The sequence below is a fragment of the Hemiscyllium ocellatum genome, chromosome 25 (genome assembly GCF_020745735.1).
Source record: "Hemiscyllium ocellatum isolate sHemOce1 chromosome 25, sHemOce1.pat.X.cur, whole genome shotgun sequence".
In the NCBI taxonomy this organism is placed as follows: domain Eukaryota; kingdom Metazoa; phylum Chordata; class Chondrichthyes; order Orectolobiformes; family Hemiscylliidae; genus Hemiscyllium; species Hemiscyllium ocellatum.
In genome coordinates this window covers 20,366,710-20,387,634 of record NC_083425.1, presented here as the reverse complement: position 1 = coordinate 20,387,634, position 20,925 = coordinate 20,366,710, and the positions used below count along the sequence as shown (strand labels likewise).

The window sequence follows — 20,925 nt, the reverse complement described above, 5'->3', positions numbered from 1 at the left end:
TAGGTCTGCAGACTTATCTACTTTTAAGGCTGTTAAACCCGTTCGCACTTCCCTTCGTTATCCATTAACTTCCTCTAATATTTTGCAGTGTTCCAGCCTGACTTGTTTAGATGGATGCAGAGTCCTCTTTGAGGAAGTCCACAATCAGCCTTTACATCAGATAGTAATCTGGTTCACACCCCCAAAACTCAGCACCACCTCTTACCCAATATATTGGGGCATGATCCTGAGGACTCTGCTTTCTGCTGATACTCTTACAGGATCAGGTGGAAAATAGTCACTCCTTGCAGCCAAACGGGCGCTAGGTTTCTGCAGAGTCTGACAGTGAAGCCATCGACTTAACCCTCATCGAAGGCAGGTCTGAACTTTATCACCAAACTGACTGAAACTCGTACAATGTCAGTCATTTGGTTACTATCTGTTTGCTGTGAAGTTTCTGTCTTGTATCTGCATGTACCGTCGTTAAATGTGTCAAATCGTTCTGCAATGCTGAGGAGAGAAAAATATTCAAGCTTTTAAGTGTTCAATAGCTGAATTCTGGTTATTTTAAACTGAGGTTTTTTTTAGGTTTTCTAACATCTTGCTTTGATCAGTCATAAACACAATTGGAGTTTGAAGGAAATCAACAATAAATTTCATTTTCTCACTTTTGGGCATTGGATAATTCCACCCAGACTCATTCCAAGTACCTCAGCTCCGGTTAGGGTGGTAAGTGACGTTGAAACAGAGTCAGGTGAGGATTCTCTTCCTCCAGTTTGACCAGCCCCGTTGCCCCCCAGCCCCACTCAGCACAATCTGACAATAGCTACACTCTGGTACCTGACTCACGCATAGAATCCTGCAGGGCCAGCACTGAAATACTGGACGGATGTTCAGACTCTGATCGTACATAGAGAGAAAGAGAGAGAGGAGCTTAGTGACATCAAAAAGAAGACAAATTGTAAGCACAAGCAGGAAAACGTTGTTAGAAAAATTTCAACATATTTTTGTGTTGCATTTTACTGCTTGTGAATGTAAAGGAATTTGAGTGAGGGAGTGAGAATCCTGTACTTTTCTTGTGCTGCTCGGGCACAGTATGCATTGGGTTTGTTTTCATCATTGAATAGAATTGGATGTTTTCTCATCTTCAAATGGACAGGTTAATGTATCAGTCTATTGGATTCACGCTGCTAGCAGGAAATGTTGCTTGATGTTATGACAGGGATCTAACCCAGATACAGACACGGTTATATATTTGAGTTTTGCTTCTACTTTACTGGTTGATGAAAGCCTGTGTTTTCCAGCTATCTGTGGGACAGGGAGTTGTTGAATATGGTGATATTACACATCATTTATTAGATGACCCTCTATGTTATGGATTAGGACATGGTTAATAACCAATGTATCTGGTGGATTCCACCCTCATACTGTATGGGCCAGGCATGATCTCAGGATGATTAGATTACTTACAGTGTGGAAACAGGCCCTTCGGCCCAACAAGTCCACACCGACCCGCCGAAGCACAACCCACCCATACCCCTACATATACCCCTTAACTAACACTACGGGCAATTTAGCATGGCCAATTCACCTGACCCGCACATCTTTGGACTGTGGGAGGAAACCGGAGCACCCGGAGGAAACCCACGCAGACACTGGGAGAACGTGCAAACTCCACACAGTCAGTCGCCTGAGGCGGGAATTGAACCCAGGTCCCTGGTGCTGTGAGGCAGCAGTGCTAACCACTGTGCCACTGTGCCACCTGATGATTGTGCAAAAGTAAAAAAAAGGCCATCAGTGAAATTTGATGCAGCAAACAATAAAATTTCAATTTTACATTCTTGCTTGACAAAATAATACACGTTGCATAGTTTTGAATAGATTGAATTCTTTCTATGTTGTTGAATTCATTGGAAATAAAGCATAATTGCTTGATTTCATGCAGAACATTGTCTTGAAAATGTTCATTCCTCTGGTCAGTTGAGAAAATCGTTTTGAATATTTTTCTTTAATTTAGTCAGTTATTATCAAATTGAGTTTTCCTTTCAAAACCAGAACTCTGCTTTGACCAAGCAGAAATTACTTTTAAGCAATTCCAACAAGAAGGAAGTCAAGAAAAAGTTACCTTTTCTCATTTTCACATGCTGCAAATGTGTTGCTGGTCAAAGCACAGCAGGTTAGGCAGCATCTCTCCTGCTGTGCTTTGACCAGCAACACATTTGCAGCTGTGATCTCCAGCATCTGCAGACCTCATTTTTTACTCATTTTCACATGCATCAACTAATTATCTGGTTTGAGAGTGTGTTGCTGGAAAAGCACAGCAAGTCAGGCAACATCCGAGAAGCAGGAAAAACAACATTTCTGATGAAGCGCTCCAGGCCAAAATGTCGATTTTCCTCCTCCTCAAATGCTGCTTGATCTGCTGTGCCTTTCCAGCAATGCACTCTCAACTCTGATCGCCAGCATCTGCAGACCTCACTGTCTCCTAATTATCTAGTTTCCCTACCCAGGCATGAACTCAGTCCAAGCTGCTTCTGTCTGATTGGGGTAAGAGCTGATACTTGGGTGCTCTGAGAGGTGCTGACATTATTGCATAATCAGGCATGAAACCTGATTTTCAGCTGGACACACTATCCGTTCTGTGCAGGGAACCCATTCTTTTGTCTCCCTGCCAGCAAGGTTAAACTTATTCCAAGCTGACTGATTGCTGGAATATTAATTTCTGTCTGTAATTTTCACTGAGAGTTCAAGTCAATTTTATTAAATTTCTCATGCTGATGCCAGATAAATAGCCTTTTCACACCAGGGATCAGCTACACATCTCTTGTCTACATTGCCTCTGGTGCTTCCCTCTACAAGAATTTCTAATCCCTTTCCACATCCAGAGCTACAATTGTAACTCTGTGATATAATTCCACATAATGAATGCATCGTATGACTGGTGGATGCTATTCAGTCCCTCAAACCTGTTCCATATTCCAATTAAAATATTGCATCTCTGTGTCTTAGCAATATTTATTCACTTTGGTTCCATATCCATGTTCATCATTAAATGGGCAGTATGGTGGCTTAGTGGTTAGCACTGCTACCTCACAACACCGGGCACCCGGGTTTGATTCTAGCCTAGTCTGTGTGGAGTTTGCACATTCTCCCCGTGTCTGTGTGGGTTTTCTCCAAAAATGTGCAGGTTGGGTGAATCGACCATGCTAAATTGCCCACAGCATTCAGGGATCTGTAGGTTAGGTGCATTAGTCAGGGCCATATGTAAAGTAGTAGGGAATTGGTTCTAAGTGAGATATTCTTTAAAGGGTGAATGTGAACTTGCTGGGTTGAAGGCCTGTTTCCACACTGCAGGATTTCTATGGAAACCCTTATTGAACATCATCTAAGATTTGATCATCCGGAATCCCTCTCCAAATTCAAAGATTCATAATCCTCTGAATGAAGACAATACTTCTGATCTAATCTTAACTAGTTGATCCTTTATTCATTTTACCATACCACCTAGTGCTATACTCTGTAATCAAAGAGCACTGTTGCACAATCTACCCAGTTAACTCTTTTAAGAATGTTATGTACCTCAAGGAGAACACCTATTATACTTCTACATTCTACATAACATTGGCCTAGTAAACAAATCTCACCATGTAGGACAATCCTTCATCCTGAACACCAATCTTGTGAATACGTTGTACTCTCTCGAACGCTGGTGTGTCCTTTCTCAGTAAAAACAGCATGGTGGGGATGATGGGAATCTGAACTAACAGCAGCTAAATGGTGGAGAAACTCAGAAGGCCTGGCCTGGAGAGAGAAATAGAGTTAATGTTGGGGGTCTGGTGTGACTACCCTTTAGAACAGAAGAGAGCTGGGATCATCAAGGTTTTCCATGTGTTGAAGAAGAAGGTAGAGGCTCCCATATAATCGATGGCAAGGTTGACCTCAGCACAAGGCAAAGTGGGCTGCAATGGTAGTAAAAGAGAGATATAGGTGAAAAGTAAGTACTGCTGGTAACTGTCAGTATCAGAAAATAGGTCAGCTCTGCTCAGTGCAAAATGTCCCAAACAAGGCACTGAGTGAGTAATCCAGGGCAGGACAGAGTTCATTCTCTGAAGGTGTTGATCTCAATATTGAAGACTGAAGCCTGGTAAATAAGGTGTTGTTCCTTCAGATTCTGTGGGTTTGCTGGAAAACTCTTTCAAGCCGAGGGCAGAAATGTGAGCACGAGAGCAAAATAAGTTTCCAGAAGGTATGTTTGGAAATTCTGAGAGTGAGGAGAAGGACGAGACAAAAAGAGTTAAAAGTGTCATAGGGGAGTGAGGAGGTATTGCGAGTGGCAGTGAGATGGATCAGGGTGTCACAGAGGGACCAGTCCCTGTGTCATGCTGACATGAAAGGGGAGGGAAAGATGTGTTTGGCTGTGACATCCTGCAGGAGCTGGTGGAAATAGGAGACTCTTGAGTGCAGACATTTGTTTGGTGAAAAATGAGGACAAATGCAGAGGGTGGTAAGGTCCTTCTGTGGATAAGCTGATTAAAAGATGCTATAGTACTGCAGGTGTGGTCTCACTAAGACCCTTTACAAGCTCTGCATGTTGTTTTTCCTCAGAACTCTCTGCAAAAAAGTCTAACATAGAATTTGTTTCCTAACTGGTCGTTGCACCTGCACGCTAAATTTCTGTAATTTGAGATTGGGGATAGTAGAGTTCCTTTGAATACCGCTGCAAATGTGTTGCTGGTCAAAGCACAGCAGGCCAGGCAGCATCTCAGGAATAGAGAATTCGACGTTTCGAGCATAAGCCCTTCATCAGGAATAAGAGAGAGAGAGCCAAGCAGGCGAAGATAAAAGGTAGGGAGGAGGGACTAGGGGGAGGGGCGATGGAGGTGGGATAGGTGGAAGGAGGTCAAGGTGAGGGTGATAGGCCGGAGTGGGGTGGGGGCGGAGAGGTCAGGAAGAGGATTGCAGGTTAGGAGGGCGGTGCTGAGTTGAGGGAACCGACTGAGACAAGGTGGGGGGAGGGGAAATGAGGAAGCTGGAGAAATCTGAATTCATACCTTGTGGTTGGAGGGTTCCCAGGCGGAAGATGAGGCGCTCCTCCTCCAGCCGTCGTGTAGTTGTGTTCTGCCAGTGGAGGAGTCCAAGGACCTGCATGTCCTCGGTGGAGTGGGAGGGAGAGTTAAAGTGTTGAGCCACGGGGTGATTGGGTTGGTTGGTTCGGGCGGCCCGGAGGTGTTCTCTGAAGCGTTCCGCAAGTAAGCGGCCTGTCTCACCAATATAGAGGAGGCCACATCGGGTGCGGCGGATGCAATAGATGATGTGTGTGGAGGTACAAGGCCCCAAGGGATCCTTCCATATCCGCCATAAGTTCACCTGTACCTCCACACACATCATCTATTGCATCCGCTGCACCCGATGTGGCCTCCTCTATATTGGTGAGACAGGCCGCTTACTTGCGGAACGCTTCAGAGAACACCTCCGGGCCGCCCGAACCAACCAACCCAATCACCCTGTGGCTCAACACTTTAACTCTCCCTCCCACTCCACCGAGGACATGCAGGTCCTTGGACTCCTCCACCGGCAGAACACAACTACACGACGGCTGGAGGAGGAGCGCCTCATCTTCCGCCTGGGAACCCTCCAACCACAAGGTATGAATTCAGATTTCTCCAGCTTCCTCATTTCCCCTCCCCCCACCTTGTCTCAGTCGGTTCCCTCAACTCAGCACCGCCCTCCTAACCTGCAATCCTCTTCCTGACCTCTCCGCCCCCACCCCACTCCGGCCTATCACCCTCACCTTGACCTCCTTCCACCTATCCCACCTCCATCGCCCCTCCCCCTAGTCCCTCCTCCCTACCTTTTATCTTCGCCTGCTTGGCTCTCTCTCTCTTATTCCTGATGAAGGGCTTATGCTCGAAACGTCGAATTCTCTATTCCTGAGATGCTGCCTGGCCTGCTGTGCTTTGACCAGCAACACATTTGCAGCTGTGATCTCCAGCATCTGCAGACCTCATTTTTTATTCCTTTGAATACCAACATTTTCCCCTTGCTCAGAATGTTCAGAATTTCTGAAAAGAGATCTTTGTTCTGAAACGGTACCTCTGTTTATCTCTCCACGGGTACCATCTGGCTAGCTTAATATTCCCAGTATTTTCCATTTAGATTTCACATATTTAGACAATAACAGCAACTTGCATTCACGTTGTCCCTTAAATTTAATAAAATATCCCAAGACACTTTTTTTGCACATCATCAAATTTTGACACTGAACCATAGAAGGAGAAATTTGAACCAAAAACTTGTTCAAAAGAGTGGATTTAGAGAAACCACTAAGGAAGAAAGGAAAAAGGTAAAGGTAGATAGAAAGACAGAGATGTTTAACTGCAGAGTCTGTGGCTGGGCAGGTGAAGGCACATCCACTGAGTGTGGGCAATGAAAATCAGGAATGGCAAAGTGCCAGAGTTAGAGGGGCATAGAGGTCATAAAGTTTCGTAGGACTGAAGGTGGTTAGAGAGTTAGGCATGTTATAAAAAAAATTACAAATGAATGCGAATTTCTAAATCAAAGCTTTGCCAATTGGAGACAATATTAGCTCAGGGAGCACAGGAGTGATGGGCAAATGGGCCTTAGACTTCTACCTCTATCTTTCTCTGCAATTATCAGTTTTCATTGTTTGGGGAGAAGTTCGATTTATCTTTCTCAGGACAATTGTGAATGTTCTCACACTTGTCCATATTAAATTTCATTTGCTGTATTTGTACCCACTCACTTACTCTTTTCCTCTCCCTTGAGAGTTTCTGCTTCCCGTATGTACTACAACCACCATTCCAAGCTTAGAACCACCTCCAAACTTGATAGCATATAACTCTATGTCTTCATCCAAGTCAGCAATGGATATTGTGAAAAAATCAGATCGGATTCCTGAGAGACACCACTTGCTCCCCCTAACCCTCCCCCCTACTCCCAATCTGAGCACAGAGTCTCCTTTCTGTCTCCCAACTTCCAATCAAATTCTCTCGCTCAAAGACTTATTCATAAAGGAATAACATTAGCAATTTTGTGGTTAGTTGAACAAGTCTGAAATCAGGAGAACTTTAAAAGGTTCAAATGAATGATACTTCCTAATACTGCAATTTCTTTTGAGCTTCAATACCAAGTTTTGGGGACCACCAAGTCTGGACATTCATTGATTCCCAGTTCCCTATTATTGTGTCGATTACCATTTTCCTTTACTAATGCTGCATATTAAACATTATTGCAACTTTATAATTTACAGTAAATTCCTGGATAAAGTGCTGGACCTGATACCACATTTGAGGGCCAATTAATGAAAATCTTCCTTGGTAATGAAATTAAGGGAACTGTGATGGAAGGTTTTTAGTGGCACATATGTTTCTAGGAATCATTCTGATCTGGAGAATTGGTCGTGTTCTTTGTTTCACACGTTCCATGGAGTAGGCTGGTATTAAGAGAACAATATTAACTTTATTTGTACAACGTTGAGACGTTACCTGTCTAAACTGGTCAGGATAATTCAAAGCAGCATTTTCTTGTGGACAACTAGTTGGTAAGAACAAACCCCTTTTGTAATTCATCACTGTAGATTTCAGCAAACTATCCTGTTTCATTTCAAGGATCAGGGTGAGACAAGGCTGTTATCGAGATTCAGAAACACAGCCACAATGGGTACTTGATGGATAATACTGCATTGCCCATGGACCAGCTCGAAACAGTGTTTTCAGGGATCAGATTTGGGGCAGTAATCATGATAATTGATGAAAGACCTTGGCCACACTTGCATTCCTCAAAGACATAGAGTGGAGGGAATTCTGGGAAGGTTACTTAACAGAATGGCAGAGCAGATAGATTAGGTGTAACCAGTTTGTGACAATATTGCAGTGGTTGAATGTATTATCCCATCGTTTGTAAACTAATGCTGAATGTAGAGCAGCAAGAGAAAGGACAGAAAATATAACCAATAAATTGCTACAAATTAGGTATATTTATTTTTTACTTGTTAAATTACCACTTTAACTTATTTCCAGAGCTGGAAGGAGAATGCAGGCATTTTGGGAAAATGATTCTCGGCGGCTCCAAGTCTTCATCATGAGTGCAAATCAGTTTGTGCACAAAGCTCTGGACATCCTTGCAAATGCTGCAAATACGCGCAAACTTGAAAAACGTAGAGCAAAAGCCTACTTCGAAGAGGTATTCTTTTTAATTTATACATTAAAGAATCACCAAATGTGGAAAGTGCATGGTACATGTTACAGTTTTCCCTCTTACAAACACACTGTTTAATTGATAACTGCCATTTACTATTTATGATAATTTTGAATTGATATATTGTTGGAGTTACTGCCACCATCCACCCAGCTTTGTGGCACTAATAAACAAGGAGAGATCTCCATGGAACTTTACACCACATAAAACACCCAATATAACAAACTGTCATGTGTTATAAATGCAAGCTCCATGACAGTTAAGGATAACATTGCTTTACCCTCCAGTCAGCAACATCTTCTCCTTATATTCTATATGATCTATAACTGGCCATTCACTGCCAGAGCAGCAGGACAGGTGAGATAACAAGGGGAATAAACGGAGTGGTGGAGAGATTGAGAGAGTCACTGTGAGATCAGTGGGAAGGGCGAGAGCACAATGGGAAATGAAAGGAGCATCGGAGAGAGAGTCACTGTGGACCAATGGGAGGGAGTGGGTATACAATATGAATAAAAGCATCAGTGAGAGAGAGAGGGTCACAGTGTGAGGTAACCAGAGAAAATCAAAGAAGTAAACAAGGTTAAATGATTCACCAGTGAGTATCTTCCTTTTCTGTCTGTATTTGTGTCATATTAGGAGCTATGAAATTTTAAAGAGGTAAGGGAATTAATAAGATTATAAACTCAGAGTACGATCAGAGCTATTAAGTTAAATCAGTAGTTTAAGCAGGACAGTAGCTGGGTTCTTATAGAAGTAGATGTTTCCAGATAATACCTTTGAAAACTTTCTTTATGCTGTTCATGATTTTCGTGAGGTTCTTGATAAGGCTTTCATTGGCTTGTGAGATAGATCCCAATTTTTGAGGCTAGGTTACAAGGAGACAATCTTCTGTATTATTGTGTTAGATTCAGTGTCCAGGAAAGAGAAAATGGCTTTGCATTTAAAAGAAAAAGTACTTTCAAAGTGTGGGGAAGGGTATATGATGGACAATTATGGCAACCAAATGTATGCACAGCAAAATCCCATCCATAGTGATGAGATAAATGACAACATCTGATCTGTTGTTATAATATTACTAAAGGGATAAACAATGAAACAGCTAAGGTGGGAAAGCTCTGTGCACGCATGGTAAAGGCTACAGGCAAGATGTTTCAGAACCGCCTTGCCTTTTCAATGCCACAACTTACTCACATGACATGGAGTGAACCGATTGCAGGAAAGTGATTTTGATGATGGTGGGAATCTTGGGTAGAGAAATCGGATTATCAATTCATCACTTTTGGCTGAGGACACTTGCAGAGATTTCAGCCTCATCCATTCTTTTGCTTTGGACAACTCGGAACATTGGAGGATGAGCAGGCTTACAGGGCCCTGTCCTGTTAATTCATTCATTCTTCAACATCATTCTTGACTGGAAATACCAGGGCTGCAGAGCTTGAGACTGATGCATTGATGTGAAACACTGCCCCACATGCAGAAGGAACTGTTGTATGATGTTGTGCATCTGCACCTCCTGAACTGCTGGCGGAATATATATCTCTATAAAAGCAATATCTTCCTTCAATCATTTTAAAATTGCTCCATCTGTTTGCTAGGCCTGTTTAGCCTGCAGGAAGTTTCCATAGTATCTTAATCTAGCTAGAGATATACTGGTTAAACCAGGGCCCCATTATTTCATGCTTATTGCATTTTTCTTCAGTACAAATGCTTCTGTTTGCATGAACTTGTATTTTTTTTAGATTAGATTAGATTACTTACAGTGTGGAAACAGGCCCTTCGGCCCAACAAGTCCACAGCGACCCTCCGAAGAGCAACGCACCCACACCCATTCCCCTTTCACCTAACACTATGGGCAATTTAGCATGGCCAATTCACCTAACCTGCACATATTCGGACTGTGGGAGGAAACCAGAGCACCCGGAGAAAACCCACGCAGACATGGGGAGAATGTGCAAACTCCATACAGTTGCCCGAGGTGGGAATTGAACCTGGGTCTCTGGCGCTGTGAGGCAGCAGTGCTAACCACTGTGCCACCGTGCCACCCTCTGCTGCCATTTCTCATCCTCCTGGTATTAATATAGAAATGGTTCAACTTTTCAACCTGATGAGTAGCTCTAATCTATGTTGTAGAAATGACTATCTGGCCATTATAAAATCTGGCCAATGAACAGAATTAAGGGGAGAAAGCAGGGGAATGGCTTTAATTCATGATGGTCACTTGGAGAGCCAGCACAGACATGATGGGAAGAATCACCTCCTTCTGTATGTAACAATTGTGAGATTCTGTTTGTTTGTGACAAAAAAGTTACTTTTGAAATGTTTGTTTTTTATTTCACAGATATTGCACATAATATTATTTTATGGCCAGATTAATCATCCTAAGGTTGATCCAGAAGAAATACTGCAGGAAAATAACCATCAATTATCTGAAATGTATTCAGATGTCTTTGAGATGTGCCGCACCCACATTCCAAAACGTCCCCCTTTCACAGTGCTACTTGATGCGGTAAGTTTGCAGATGACACCAAAATTGGTGGGATAGTGGACAGTTGCAGAGTACAATGGAACCTTGATCAGCTGGGCCAATGGGCTGAGAAATGGCAGATGGAGATTAATTTTGATAAATGCGGTGTGTTGTGTTTTGGTCGGGCAAATCAGGGAAGGACTTATACAGTTAATGATAGGGCCGTGGGGAGTGTTGTTGAATAAAGAGGGCCACTATACCTCAGGTGAAGGAAGAGGTTGAGAAGGAGAGTTGTTCATGATGACCTCAGCTGGTGAGAGGAACTGAACTCATGCTATTAGCATCACACTGTTTACAGACCAAATATTCAGCCAACTGAGCTAAACCTCTGCCTAGTAGCTTTACATTGTAGGATAGTTGTTCATAATATGCTACATTTGTCATTGAAGGACCACTTGTGGAATGACCTGGAGCATTGAGAGAAGGGATTTTTAAAATGGGAGCAGGAATGTAGAGATTGCTGGGGTAGGGTGGTGGTAAGATTGAGAGGGAATTTATAATTATAACTGAAGGAAAGAATGTAGGTAAGGTAGACTATTCCCAATGGGATCTGAAGAATAGCAGAACACGTGCTTGGTAAGTTAAAGGGACACATTCCTGCTCTTTCTGGTCCTCACACCATTGATGGAGAAACACTGAATTTGCTGATTCCTACATTAACTCACAGGTTTCCTGAGCCCTGGGAAACTTGTCCGATGCTGCTAAATTTAAGTGGTTGCCATGATTTGACAATTGCATTTAAATATTGTAATTACATCCTGCCCCTCCAGGTGGAGAATCCTCAGTCACATCACCAATCTGCTGTAGTCAAACCTGAATTAGATCTGTTCATGATGGTTGCCCTAAAAGTTTATCTCAATCCCTGACTCTCTCTTACTACTTGTGAGTGATCAACCTTCCACTCACCCTATTTTCTAGTAAACCTGGCTTTGTGGGATTTTGCTCTGTGGTAATGATCTCCCCTAATTGTCTGTTTAGCTACAAATGAATGTGAAAACTAATTTGTCAAATGCTTCAAGTGTAAAGGAGTTAAAGAAATGTAAGTTGTTAAGTTATTTCTTTTTTTTTGTATTGTACACATTTGTTTTACAGATTGTTGAGATTGTCGGAACAAGACATGAAGATAATGTTTTGCCATGTCTGTTGTTGACGATAAATGATATGGAAGTTCCTAATGATAACAAACTATGCCGGAATATTTTTGTATCAACAGTTATTAACTTGTGCTATTTTTATGATGAGCATATGAGAAGTAGAACACACAATTACTTTGGTGCTTCAGTGTCATATAGAGGAGCTAGACAGAAAAAAATAATGATCGATATATTGTGCTGCTATACATGGCACCGTGACATTAGCTGGGCAGTATGTGTTGCAAATCACTACGAACAAAATGCCTTTACATTTCCTCCTCATGTCCGCTCGATGGCATTTAACATATACACCCATGGACAAAGCACTCAGGCAAAACAACGTGTTGAAAGTCTTCTGGCTAGTTTCAGGGATTACCCAGTGCCCAGGTTTCTTAAAATTGCCGAGCAAGTTGGATCCTTAGTTCCTAGAGCACCTTGTGGAAGATGCTTTAAAATGTTCCCAAACATTCAGTTTTATCCATCTCATCGTGAACCGGCTTTTTGGGAACATGGAAACTGTGCAGAGTGTGAATCACTCAGCCAGCTTCTGAGTTCTCATGAGCAAATTGTCACAAAGCTGCATCGTGACCACTTTCAAATTGGACGTGATGAATTAATAAATACAAAAAATAGACGACTTCAACAAAACCTCCAACTGTTAAAGTTTAGAATCAGGGGTGTAGTTCCATTTTAAGATAATCAATTATAAAGAGATCTACCTGAAAAGATTCCTAAATTGAAAGCACATTAGAATGCACAGTATGTCATGTTCCTGATCAACCTACTAATAAGTATACTGCTTGTATGCAGCTCTGGAGTATTACTATGGCTTTATACAATTACTTCAATTCAATGGACAGAAATTCTAGGGTACATATTATCAGCATTCAAATTTGCATTTCCTCTGTTAATTGTTTATCTGGAAGGTTATCACCATGCAGTACATCAAACACAGTATTTGCTCTTCTAAAGGTTAAAAACATCTGATTTTCTCCAAGCCACGATGGTGATGGGTCATCACTAAACTGGAACTGTGGAACTTCTGCAAAAATTTGAAAGTTAATCATGTCACTATTTTCAAATAGTCTAACTTCTGTAATTCAATCGACTGTTGTACAGTTTAGTGTAGCACAGAAACTGGTCATTTCTAACTCAAATATCCCACTAATGCAGATAGGAATACTGAATGGCCAATATAACTTCTTTCCACCATTTGCATGATATTATAACATGCTGGTCTTCAACTTTACTCATATCCTGAACTTTGGCAAATAATGGGGGAATGGTATACTCCCATTTAGAATATTTTATATTGATCTGCCAATGATACTTGCACTTACTTCTAGAATTCCATGCCTCATTCTGATTACTTAACACATGCTTAACAACAGCATAGCAATAAAACATATATGATGTCCCACTGAATCTGAGACAAATATACACTGAAACCACCTTCCTCGTAGAATTAGAGCTATACTCCTTTACTGAGAACAATGCAAAGCAAAAAAACTGGGTAAACACAAGTTTAAATGGAGAAAAAAACTGCATTGGTTAAGTTTTCAAACTATAGCTTAATTTAGATTTGGCTTACTTTTCAAATATTCACTGTTATAACATTCTTTTACAATATTACTGTTATAGATTGCTAGTCAACCTTCCAAAAATACACTAGCTATCATTTTCACGTTAATCCGCCAAAAAATATGATACATAGCTCATCATCTGTCTTAGAGACTGCTGAAACATTGGGGAAGATTAATACAACAACTATTTCTAGTTCCTGTACTTTGGTTAATTAGGAGAGGCTTGTGAAAGACAGTTAGCTTCAAGCTAAGGATAACCACCATGTTGGTAGTTTATGGAAAACAACACGCTTATAGTCAATGAGGTTATATTTAAAGGTTAAAGCGTTTGTCTGGTACCTGATCTTCTTAACCAAAAACAGAAATTGCAGGAGAAACTAAGCAAGTGGCAGCATCTGTGGAGAGGAAGCAAAATTAACACTTGAGGCCACTGACCCTTCATCAGAACAGATAATAGCTTGAGTAAAAGAAAGAGGAATTTTATTCCTTGCTGGCTCTGAGAAAACCAGTACGACATGGCATCAAATATGCACTCAAAAGAGTTTGATTTTAACATTAGACCACAGTTGTTCAATATTTGATTTGTATCCTCAACAGTAGAGAAATCTGGAGAGAAAACCTTGCTACCTATCCATATTTCTTTCTTTACTCAATATTGCTGAAATGCAATTTATTTGTGTATTCACGTGCCTAGCTTTATTGTTTACTTGCAAGTTCACATACCTTTCATGCCCAATATGTACCCCTTATATGCACGTTGGAACAGGAGATGGCAGTTTCTTCACATCTGACTCAGTGACTGGTTCCAATATAAGGTGGTAAATTCAGTTCCGGCCATTTTGTTTATACCACATTGGTTCCCTGAACCTTCCTCAATCTGTGGTCAGGTGGTCGCTGCAGCCATTATAGAGAAGTGCCTGTCACTTTTTAAAAATGTTTCACACAATGAAAGGTCTCAGGTATTAAAATCAGATGATGGAGTTCAAAAAAGATGGTCCATATTTATCTTTATCATGACAAATTTGTAAAATATTCCAAGTCTAGATTGTCACATGGTGTACTACAGAACACCTATGTATGGAGAGAGCTTATTTCTTCTTTTAAGAAAAATTTTTACATTAAAGTTGCTCACCTTTAATTATATCATAAGAGCAAAAATTACAATGAGATAGAGTGGGACAGTGTCTCAACGGTTAGCACTGCTGCCTCACAGCACCAGGGACCTGGGTTTGATCCCAGCCTTGGGCGACTGTCTGTGTGGAGTTTGCATCTTCTCCCTGTGTCTGTGTGGGTTTACTCCGGGTGCTCTGGTTTCCTCCCACAATCCAAAGATGTGCAGGTCAGGTAGATTGGCCATGCTAAATTACCCATATTATTCAGGAAAGTTGAGTTTGCCATGGGAAATGCAGGGATAGGGGAGGGGGGATGGGTCTTGGTAGGATGCTCTTTGGAGAGTTGCTGTGGACTTGGGCTAAATGGCCTGTTTCCATGCTGCGGGAATGCTAGAGAAACCGATAGCTTTACAGTAAACTTCATAATAATGTATGTTAGACCTATTCCAGCATAAAGATCTTTTTCACGTTTGCCTGATAAACGTTATCATTAGATTAAAATCGTTTCAATCTTATATTCCAATTAAATATGTTGCATTCTGCAAAAAGCTTGCAAAAAGTGTTGAACTGTTTGCTTTTAAGAACTAATGAAAGTCTTCTGGAGAATTTGTTGGGCAAGGCTGGTTTGTGTAGCTGATCTTTTATTGCCTGTGTTGATTTGTTGGACTACAATAAAGAATTAATTATCTGAGTGTTGAAGCCATGAATAATTTGTAGACATCAGCTACACTGAATGCTGTTGGTGGAAAAATATCAATTGAATTCTCCCAAAGCTTTTTGAATACTATATGCTGTAATTTTATCATAGTCAATGAAAATAAATACACAGTATTATGCAGAGAAAATTCCAATGCTCAGTGTTTTTATTTGAGTAAAATGATAAGAATAACTTGTGTTCATTAAGACATGACCTCAGGACATCACAAAATAACAGACAGAGTTGTCCCTGGCTAATTTTCTATGCAATAAACACTCACAAACATTGGTGTGAATAAAAACAAGGTCATGTATTTTGGTTGAGACAAAAAAAAACTGCAGATGTTGGAATCGAAAGTGGACAAACAGGTTGCTGGAAGAACACAGCAAGCCAGGCAGCATCAGGAGGTGGAGAAGCTCAACGAAGTTAGGGAGATAGTGAAGCTGGAGAGTTCTATACTGGGGCCTGGTTGCTCGATGGGAGGAATGAATATGGGTGGTAGCTGGAGGGAAGGTTGGAAGGTGGAATGGAAGGTGGAGTGGGGGAGGGAATATGCTAGAAAGGGAACCAGGGGATCGGCGGAAAGGTTATATAAAATTTGAGAACTTAATGCAGGATGCCCAGGCAGAAGGTGAGGTGTTGTTCCTTCAAGTTGCGGTCTGATTGATTGCAACTGTGGATAGACATGTCATAGAGTCATAGAGATGTACAAAATGGAAACAGACCCTTCGGTCCAACTCGCCCATGCCCAACAGATATCCCAACTCAATCTAGTCCCATCTGCCAGCACCCAGCCCATATCCCTCCAAACCCTTATTCGTATACCCATCCAGATGCCTTTTAAACGTTGCAATTGTATTAACCCCCATCACTTCCTCTGGCAGTTCATTGCATACATGTACCACCCTCTATGTGAAAAGGTGGCCACGTAGGTTTCTTTTATATCTTTTCCTTTTCACCCTAAACCTGTGCCCTCTAGTTCTGGACTCCCCCACCCCAGGGAAAAGAGTTTGTCTATTTATCCTATCCATGCCCCTCATGATTTTATGAAACTCTATAAGGTCACCCCTCAGCCTCTGATGCTCCAGGAAAAACAGCTCTAGCCGATTCAACCCCTCCCGATAGCTCATATCCTCCAACCCTGGAAACATCCTTGTAAATCTTTTCTGAACCCTTTCAAGTTTCACAATATCCTTCCGATGGGAAGGAGACCAGAATTGCACGCAATATTCTAAAAGTGGCCTAACCAATATCCTGAAATGCGCTTCGTGACCTCCCAACTCCTGTACTCAATACTCTGACCAATAAAGAAAAGCATACCAAATGCCTTCTTCACTATCCTATCTACCTGCAACTCCACTTTCAAGGAGCTATGAACTTGCACTCCATGGTCTCTTTGTTCAGCAACACTTGCTAGGACCTTACCATTAAGTATATAAGTCCTGCTAAGATTTGCTTTCCCAAAATGCAGCAGCTTGCATTTATCTAAATTAAACTACATCTGATCAAGATCCCAATGTATTAGAGTCAAATTCAAAGCGACGTACAGCATGGAAACAGACCCTTCAGTCCAACCCGTCCATGCTGACCAGATATCCCAACCCAATCTAGTCACACCTGCCAGCACCCGGCTCATCTGAGGTAGCCTACTTCACTGTCCACTACACCTCCAATTTTGGTATCGTCTGCAAACCTGCCAACTATACCTCTTACGCTCACATCCAAATTATTTATATAAATGATGAAAACTAGTTGGTCCAGCATCAATCCTTGTGGCACACCACTGGTCACAGGCCTCCAGTCTGAAAAACAACCCTCCACTACCATCCTCTGTCCTCTATCTTCAACCTTTGAGCCAGTTCTGTATCCAAATGACTAGTTCTTCCTGTATTCAATGAGATCTAATCAGTTTCTCATGAGGAACCTTGTCAATCACTTTACTGAAGTCCATATAGATCATGTGTAGCGCTCTGCCTTCATCAATCCTCAGTGTTACTTCTTTAAAAAACTCAATCAAGTTTGAGAGACATGATTTCCCACACACAAAGCTATGTTGACTATCCCTAATCAGTTCTTGCCTTTCCAAATACATGTGCATCGTGTCCCTCAGGAATCCCTCCAGCAACTTGCCCACCACCGACACCAGGTTCACTGGTCTATAGTTCCCTGGCTTGTCCTTACTACCCTTCTTAAATAGTGGCACCATGTTTGCCAACCTCCAGTCTTCTGGCACCTCACCTGTGAGTATCAATGATACAAATATCTCAGCAATGGGCCCAGGATTCACCTCTTGAGCTTCCCACAGAGTTCTAGGATACACCTGATCAGGTCCTGGGGATTCATCCACTTTTATGCGTTTTAAGACATCCAGCACTTCATCCCCTGTAATATGGACATTTTTCAAGATGTCGCCATTTATTTCCCTACATTATATATCTTCCATGTTTTTCTCCACAGTAAACACTGATGCAAAATACTCATTTAGTATCTCCCCCATCTCCTGTAGCTCCACACAAAGGCCACCTTGTTGATCTCCGAGCAGCACTATTCTCTCCCTAGTTACCCTTTTGTCCTGGATGTATTGTAGAAACCATTTGGTTCTCCTTAACCCTATTTGTCAAAGCTATCTCATGTCTCCTTTTTGCCCTACTGATTTCCCTCTTAAGTATACTCCTACTGCCTTTATACCCGAAGGATTCACTCAATCTCTTCTGTCCATACCTGACATATGCTTCCTTCTTTTTCTTAACTAAAACCTCAATTTATTGAGTCATCCAGCATTCCCTATACCAACCAGCCTTCACTTTCACCTTAACTGGAATATACTTTCTCTGAATTCTTGCTATCTCATTTCTGAAGGCTTCCCATTTTCCAGCTGTCCCTTTAAATGCGAACATTTGCCCCCAACCAGCTTCTGGCCTAATACCGTCAAAATTGGCCTTTCTCCAATTTAGAACTTTCACATTCCATCTATACTTTTCCATCACTATTTTAAAACGAATAGAATTATGGTCGCTGGCCCGAAAGTGCTCGCCCACTGACACCTCAGTCACTTGCCCTGCCTTATTTCCCAAGAGTAGGTCCCGTTTTGCACCTTCTCTAGCTCGTACATCCACATATTGAATCAGAACATTTTCTTGTGCACACTTAATAAATTCCTCTCCATCTAAACCCTTAGCACTATGGCAGTCCTAGTCTATGTTTGGAAAGTTAAAATTCCCTACCATAACCACCCTATTGTTCTTACAGATAGCTGAAATCCCCTTACAAATTTGTTTCTCAATTTCCTGCTCACAATTAGGGGTCTAAATTACAATCCCAATGGTGGTCATCCCTTTCTTATTTCTCAGTTCTTCTCAAATAACTCCCCTGGTTGTGTTTCCAGGAATATCCTCCCTCAGCACAGCTGTAATGCTATACCTGATCAAAAATGCCACTCCCTCTCCTCTATTGCCTCCCTTTCTGTCCTTCCTGTAGCATTAAGCTGCCAGTCCTGCCCATCCATGAGCCATGTTTCTGTAATTGCTCTGATATCCCAGTCCCATGTTCCTAACCATGCCCTTTGTTCATCTGCCTTCCCTGTTCGGCCTCTCACATTGAAGCAAATGCAGTTCAATTTATCAGTCCGCCCTTGTTCTCTGCTTTGTTCCTTCCTGCACTGACTGTTTGACTCATTCCCTTTCCTGACTATACCAGTGTCAGGTTCATCTCTTTCCTCACTATTTCTCTGAGCAATCCCCCCACCCCACCACCTTACTAGTTTAAATCCTCCCAAGTAGCTGTAACAAATCTCCCTGCCGGTATATTAATTCAGGTGCAATCCGTCCTTCTTGTACAGGTCACTTCTACCCAAGAAGAGATTCCAATGACCCAAAAAGATGAATCCTTCTCCCGTACACTAGCTCCTTAGCTGCACAATCATCTGCTCTATCCTCCTATTCTTACCCTCACTAGCTCGTAGCACCGGGAGTAATCCAGATATTACTACCCCCAAGGTCTTCCTGATTAAATTCCTGCCTAACTTTCTATATTCTCTCTTCAGAATCTCAACCTTTTCCCTTCCTATGTCATTGGTTCCAATGTGTACAATGACCTCCTGCTGGGCCCTCTCCCTCTTGAGAGAATTCTGCACCCTCTTTGAGACAATCTTGATCCTGGCACCAGGGAGGCAACACACCATTCTGATTTCTCGCTGCTAGCCACAAAACGTCTGCCTGTGCCTTGGACTAGAGTGTTTCCTAACACTATTGATTGCTTGGAAGAGCCTGTCTCAATACTAGAAACTTGGCTGTTCGTGCTACATTCCCCTGAAAATCCATCATCCCCCATATTTTCCAAAACAGCATACTTGTTTGAAATGGGGAAAGCCACAGAAGGCTCCTTCACTACCTGCCTACCCCACCTACCTTTCCAGGAGTTAACCCATCTACCTGACTGTATCTGCAGCTTTTCTCCCTTCCTATAACTGCCACCCACCACTAGCTTTTGTGAATTCCTCACTGCCTCTAACTGCCACTCCAACCGATCCATGCGATCTGATTGGATCCCCAATCAAAGACACTTCCTGCAGACATAATCATCAGTAACATGGAAACTCTCCCTAAACTCCCACATCCGACAGGAAGAGCATATCACTCTACAAAAGGCTATTTTTATTCCTTTGCAGTCTCAGACCCAGAAAATCTAAAAATCTATGTTCCAGGCTAACTTAGTAGTTATGGTTTATATGTTTAAAATTTAAACAAGAGACAAATCTCAATACAACATAATCAAGAAAAAATCCATTCTATTCACTACTGTAGACTTACAGCAAGGTTACATGTTAAAAACTATGCACTTATCTGTTCCTGTGCTGTGAGCTCTCCCACACAGGTTCCTCCATGGTCAACTGGTAATTTCGCTGTTTGTTAATTTTTCCCAGGCACACTCCAACATCCAGAGATGCATGAAGTCAAACAGCAAAAGCAGTAATTGTGCAGATTCACTGTCTTTTACTTGTCATACCTACTCTCCCCAAGTATTATTATAAACTGCAACACCAACTAAAAGACTATAGTGTTGCAAACTCCAGCTATGACTTGATTCATAAGCCTCTGGATTCTGACTGAATATTCTTTAACCCAAATCGTGTCACCTGACATTGGTCTAACCCATTTGTTGTAACAAAAGCAGAGATTACTTTCACCCTTCACTTTAATGGCACTGGCAAGTATCATTTCAAGAATTGATATCCATACAACTTATCAGTCATAGAATTGGGTACAATTCTATTTTCATGAGAGTATTCATCTGTTTATAATCTATACAAGGTCTAATTGATCCATCCAGTTTGGGAACTGCTTTGACTAGGTTCAAGTGATTCTACAACATGCATTGAATTTGTTTCCACCCATGCTTGTTTTTCTGGTCAACATGGATGTTGTTTTAATGGTCTGTTGCTCCCAGCTCCAGATCATGTTTGGCTACTGTAGAACACCCAGGTGTATCTCTACAAATTACCTCATAATGGATCCTCCTATTGTCCTTTGTCTAAATATGAGAACCATGATGGGGCTACTAATGACGGAAAAGCTGAGGCTCCACAGGCTGTCAGCAAATTACTCATTGTTTTTAATTTGCCACAATGTTGCTTGCCTTCTGTCCACATACTGGAGCCAGCAAATCAAATGAGTCAAGCTTT

At 41.8% G+C, this 20,925-nt stretch overlaps 1 protein-coding gene across 1 annotated transcript; it reads left to right on the top strand.

Annotated features, from left to right (window-relative positions):
* Positions 1-257: 257 nt before the first annotated feature.
* LOC132827836 (uncharacterized) lies at positions 258-12,624 on the top strand. The gene is made up of 4 exons (XM_060844583.1): positions 258-358; positions 8,019-8,181; positions 10,535-10,702; positions 11,813-12,624. Exons 2-4 carry the CDS (start codon positions 8,032-8,034, stop codon positions 12,545-12,547), a joined length of 1,053 nt encoding a protein of 350 aa, XP_060700566.1. The 5' UTR covers positions 258-358; positions 8,019-8,031; the 3' UTR covers positions 12,548-12,624.
* The last annotated feature ends 8,301 nt before the right edge of the window (positions 12,625-20,925 follow it).

Excerpts from the sequence above, each read along its gene's own strand:
- LOC132827836 (XM_060844583.1), top strand. The coding sequence starts at position 8,032 with ATGCAGGCATTTTGGGAAAATGATTCTCGGCGGCTCCAAGTCTTCATC. Across the intron at positions 8,182-10,534 it reads CAAAAGCCTACTTCGAAGAG|ATATTGCACATAATATTATT; the intron begins GTATTCTTTTTA and ends TTTATTTCACAG. Across the intron at positions 10,703-11,812 it reads TCACAGTGCTACTTGATGCG|ATTGTTGAGATTGTCGGAAC; the intron begins GTAAGTTTGCAG and ends TTTGTTTTACAG.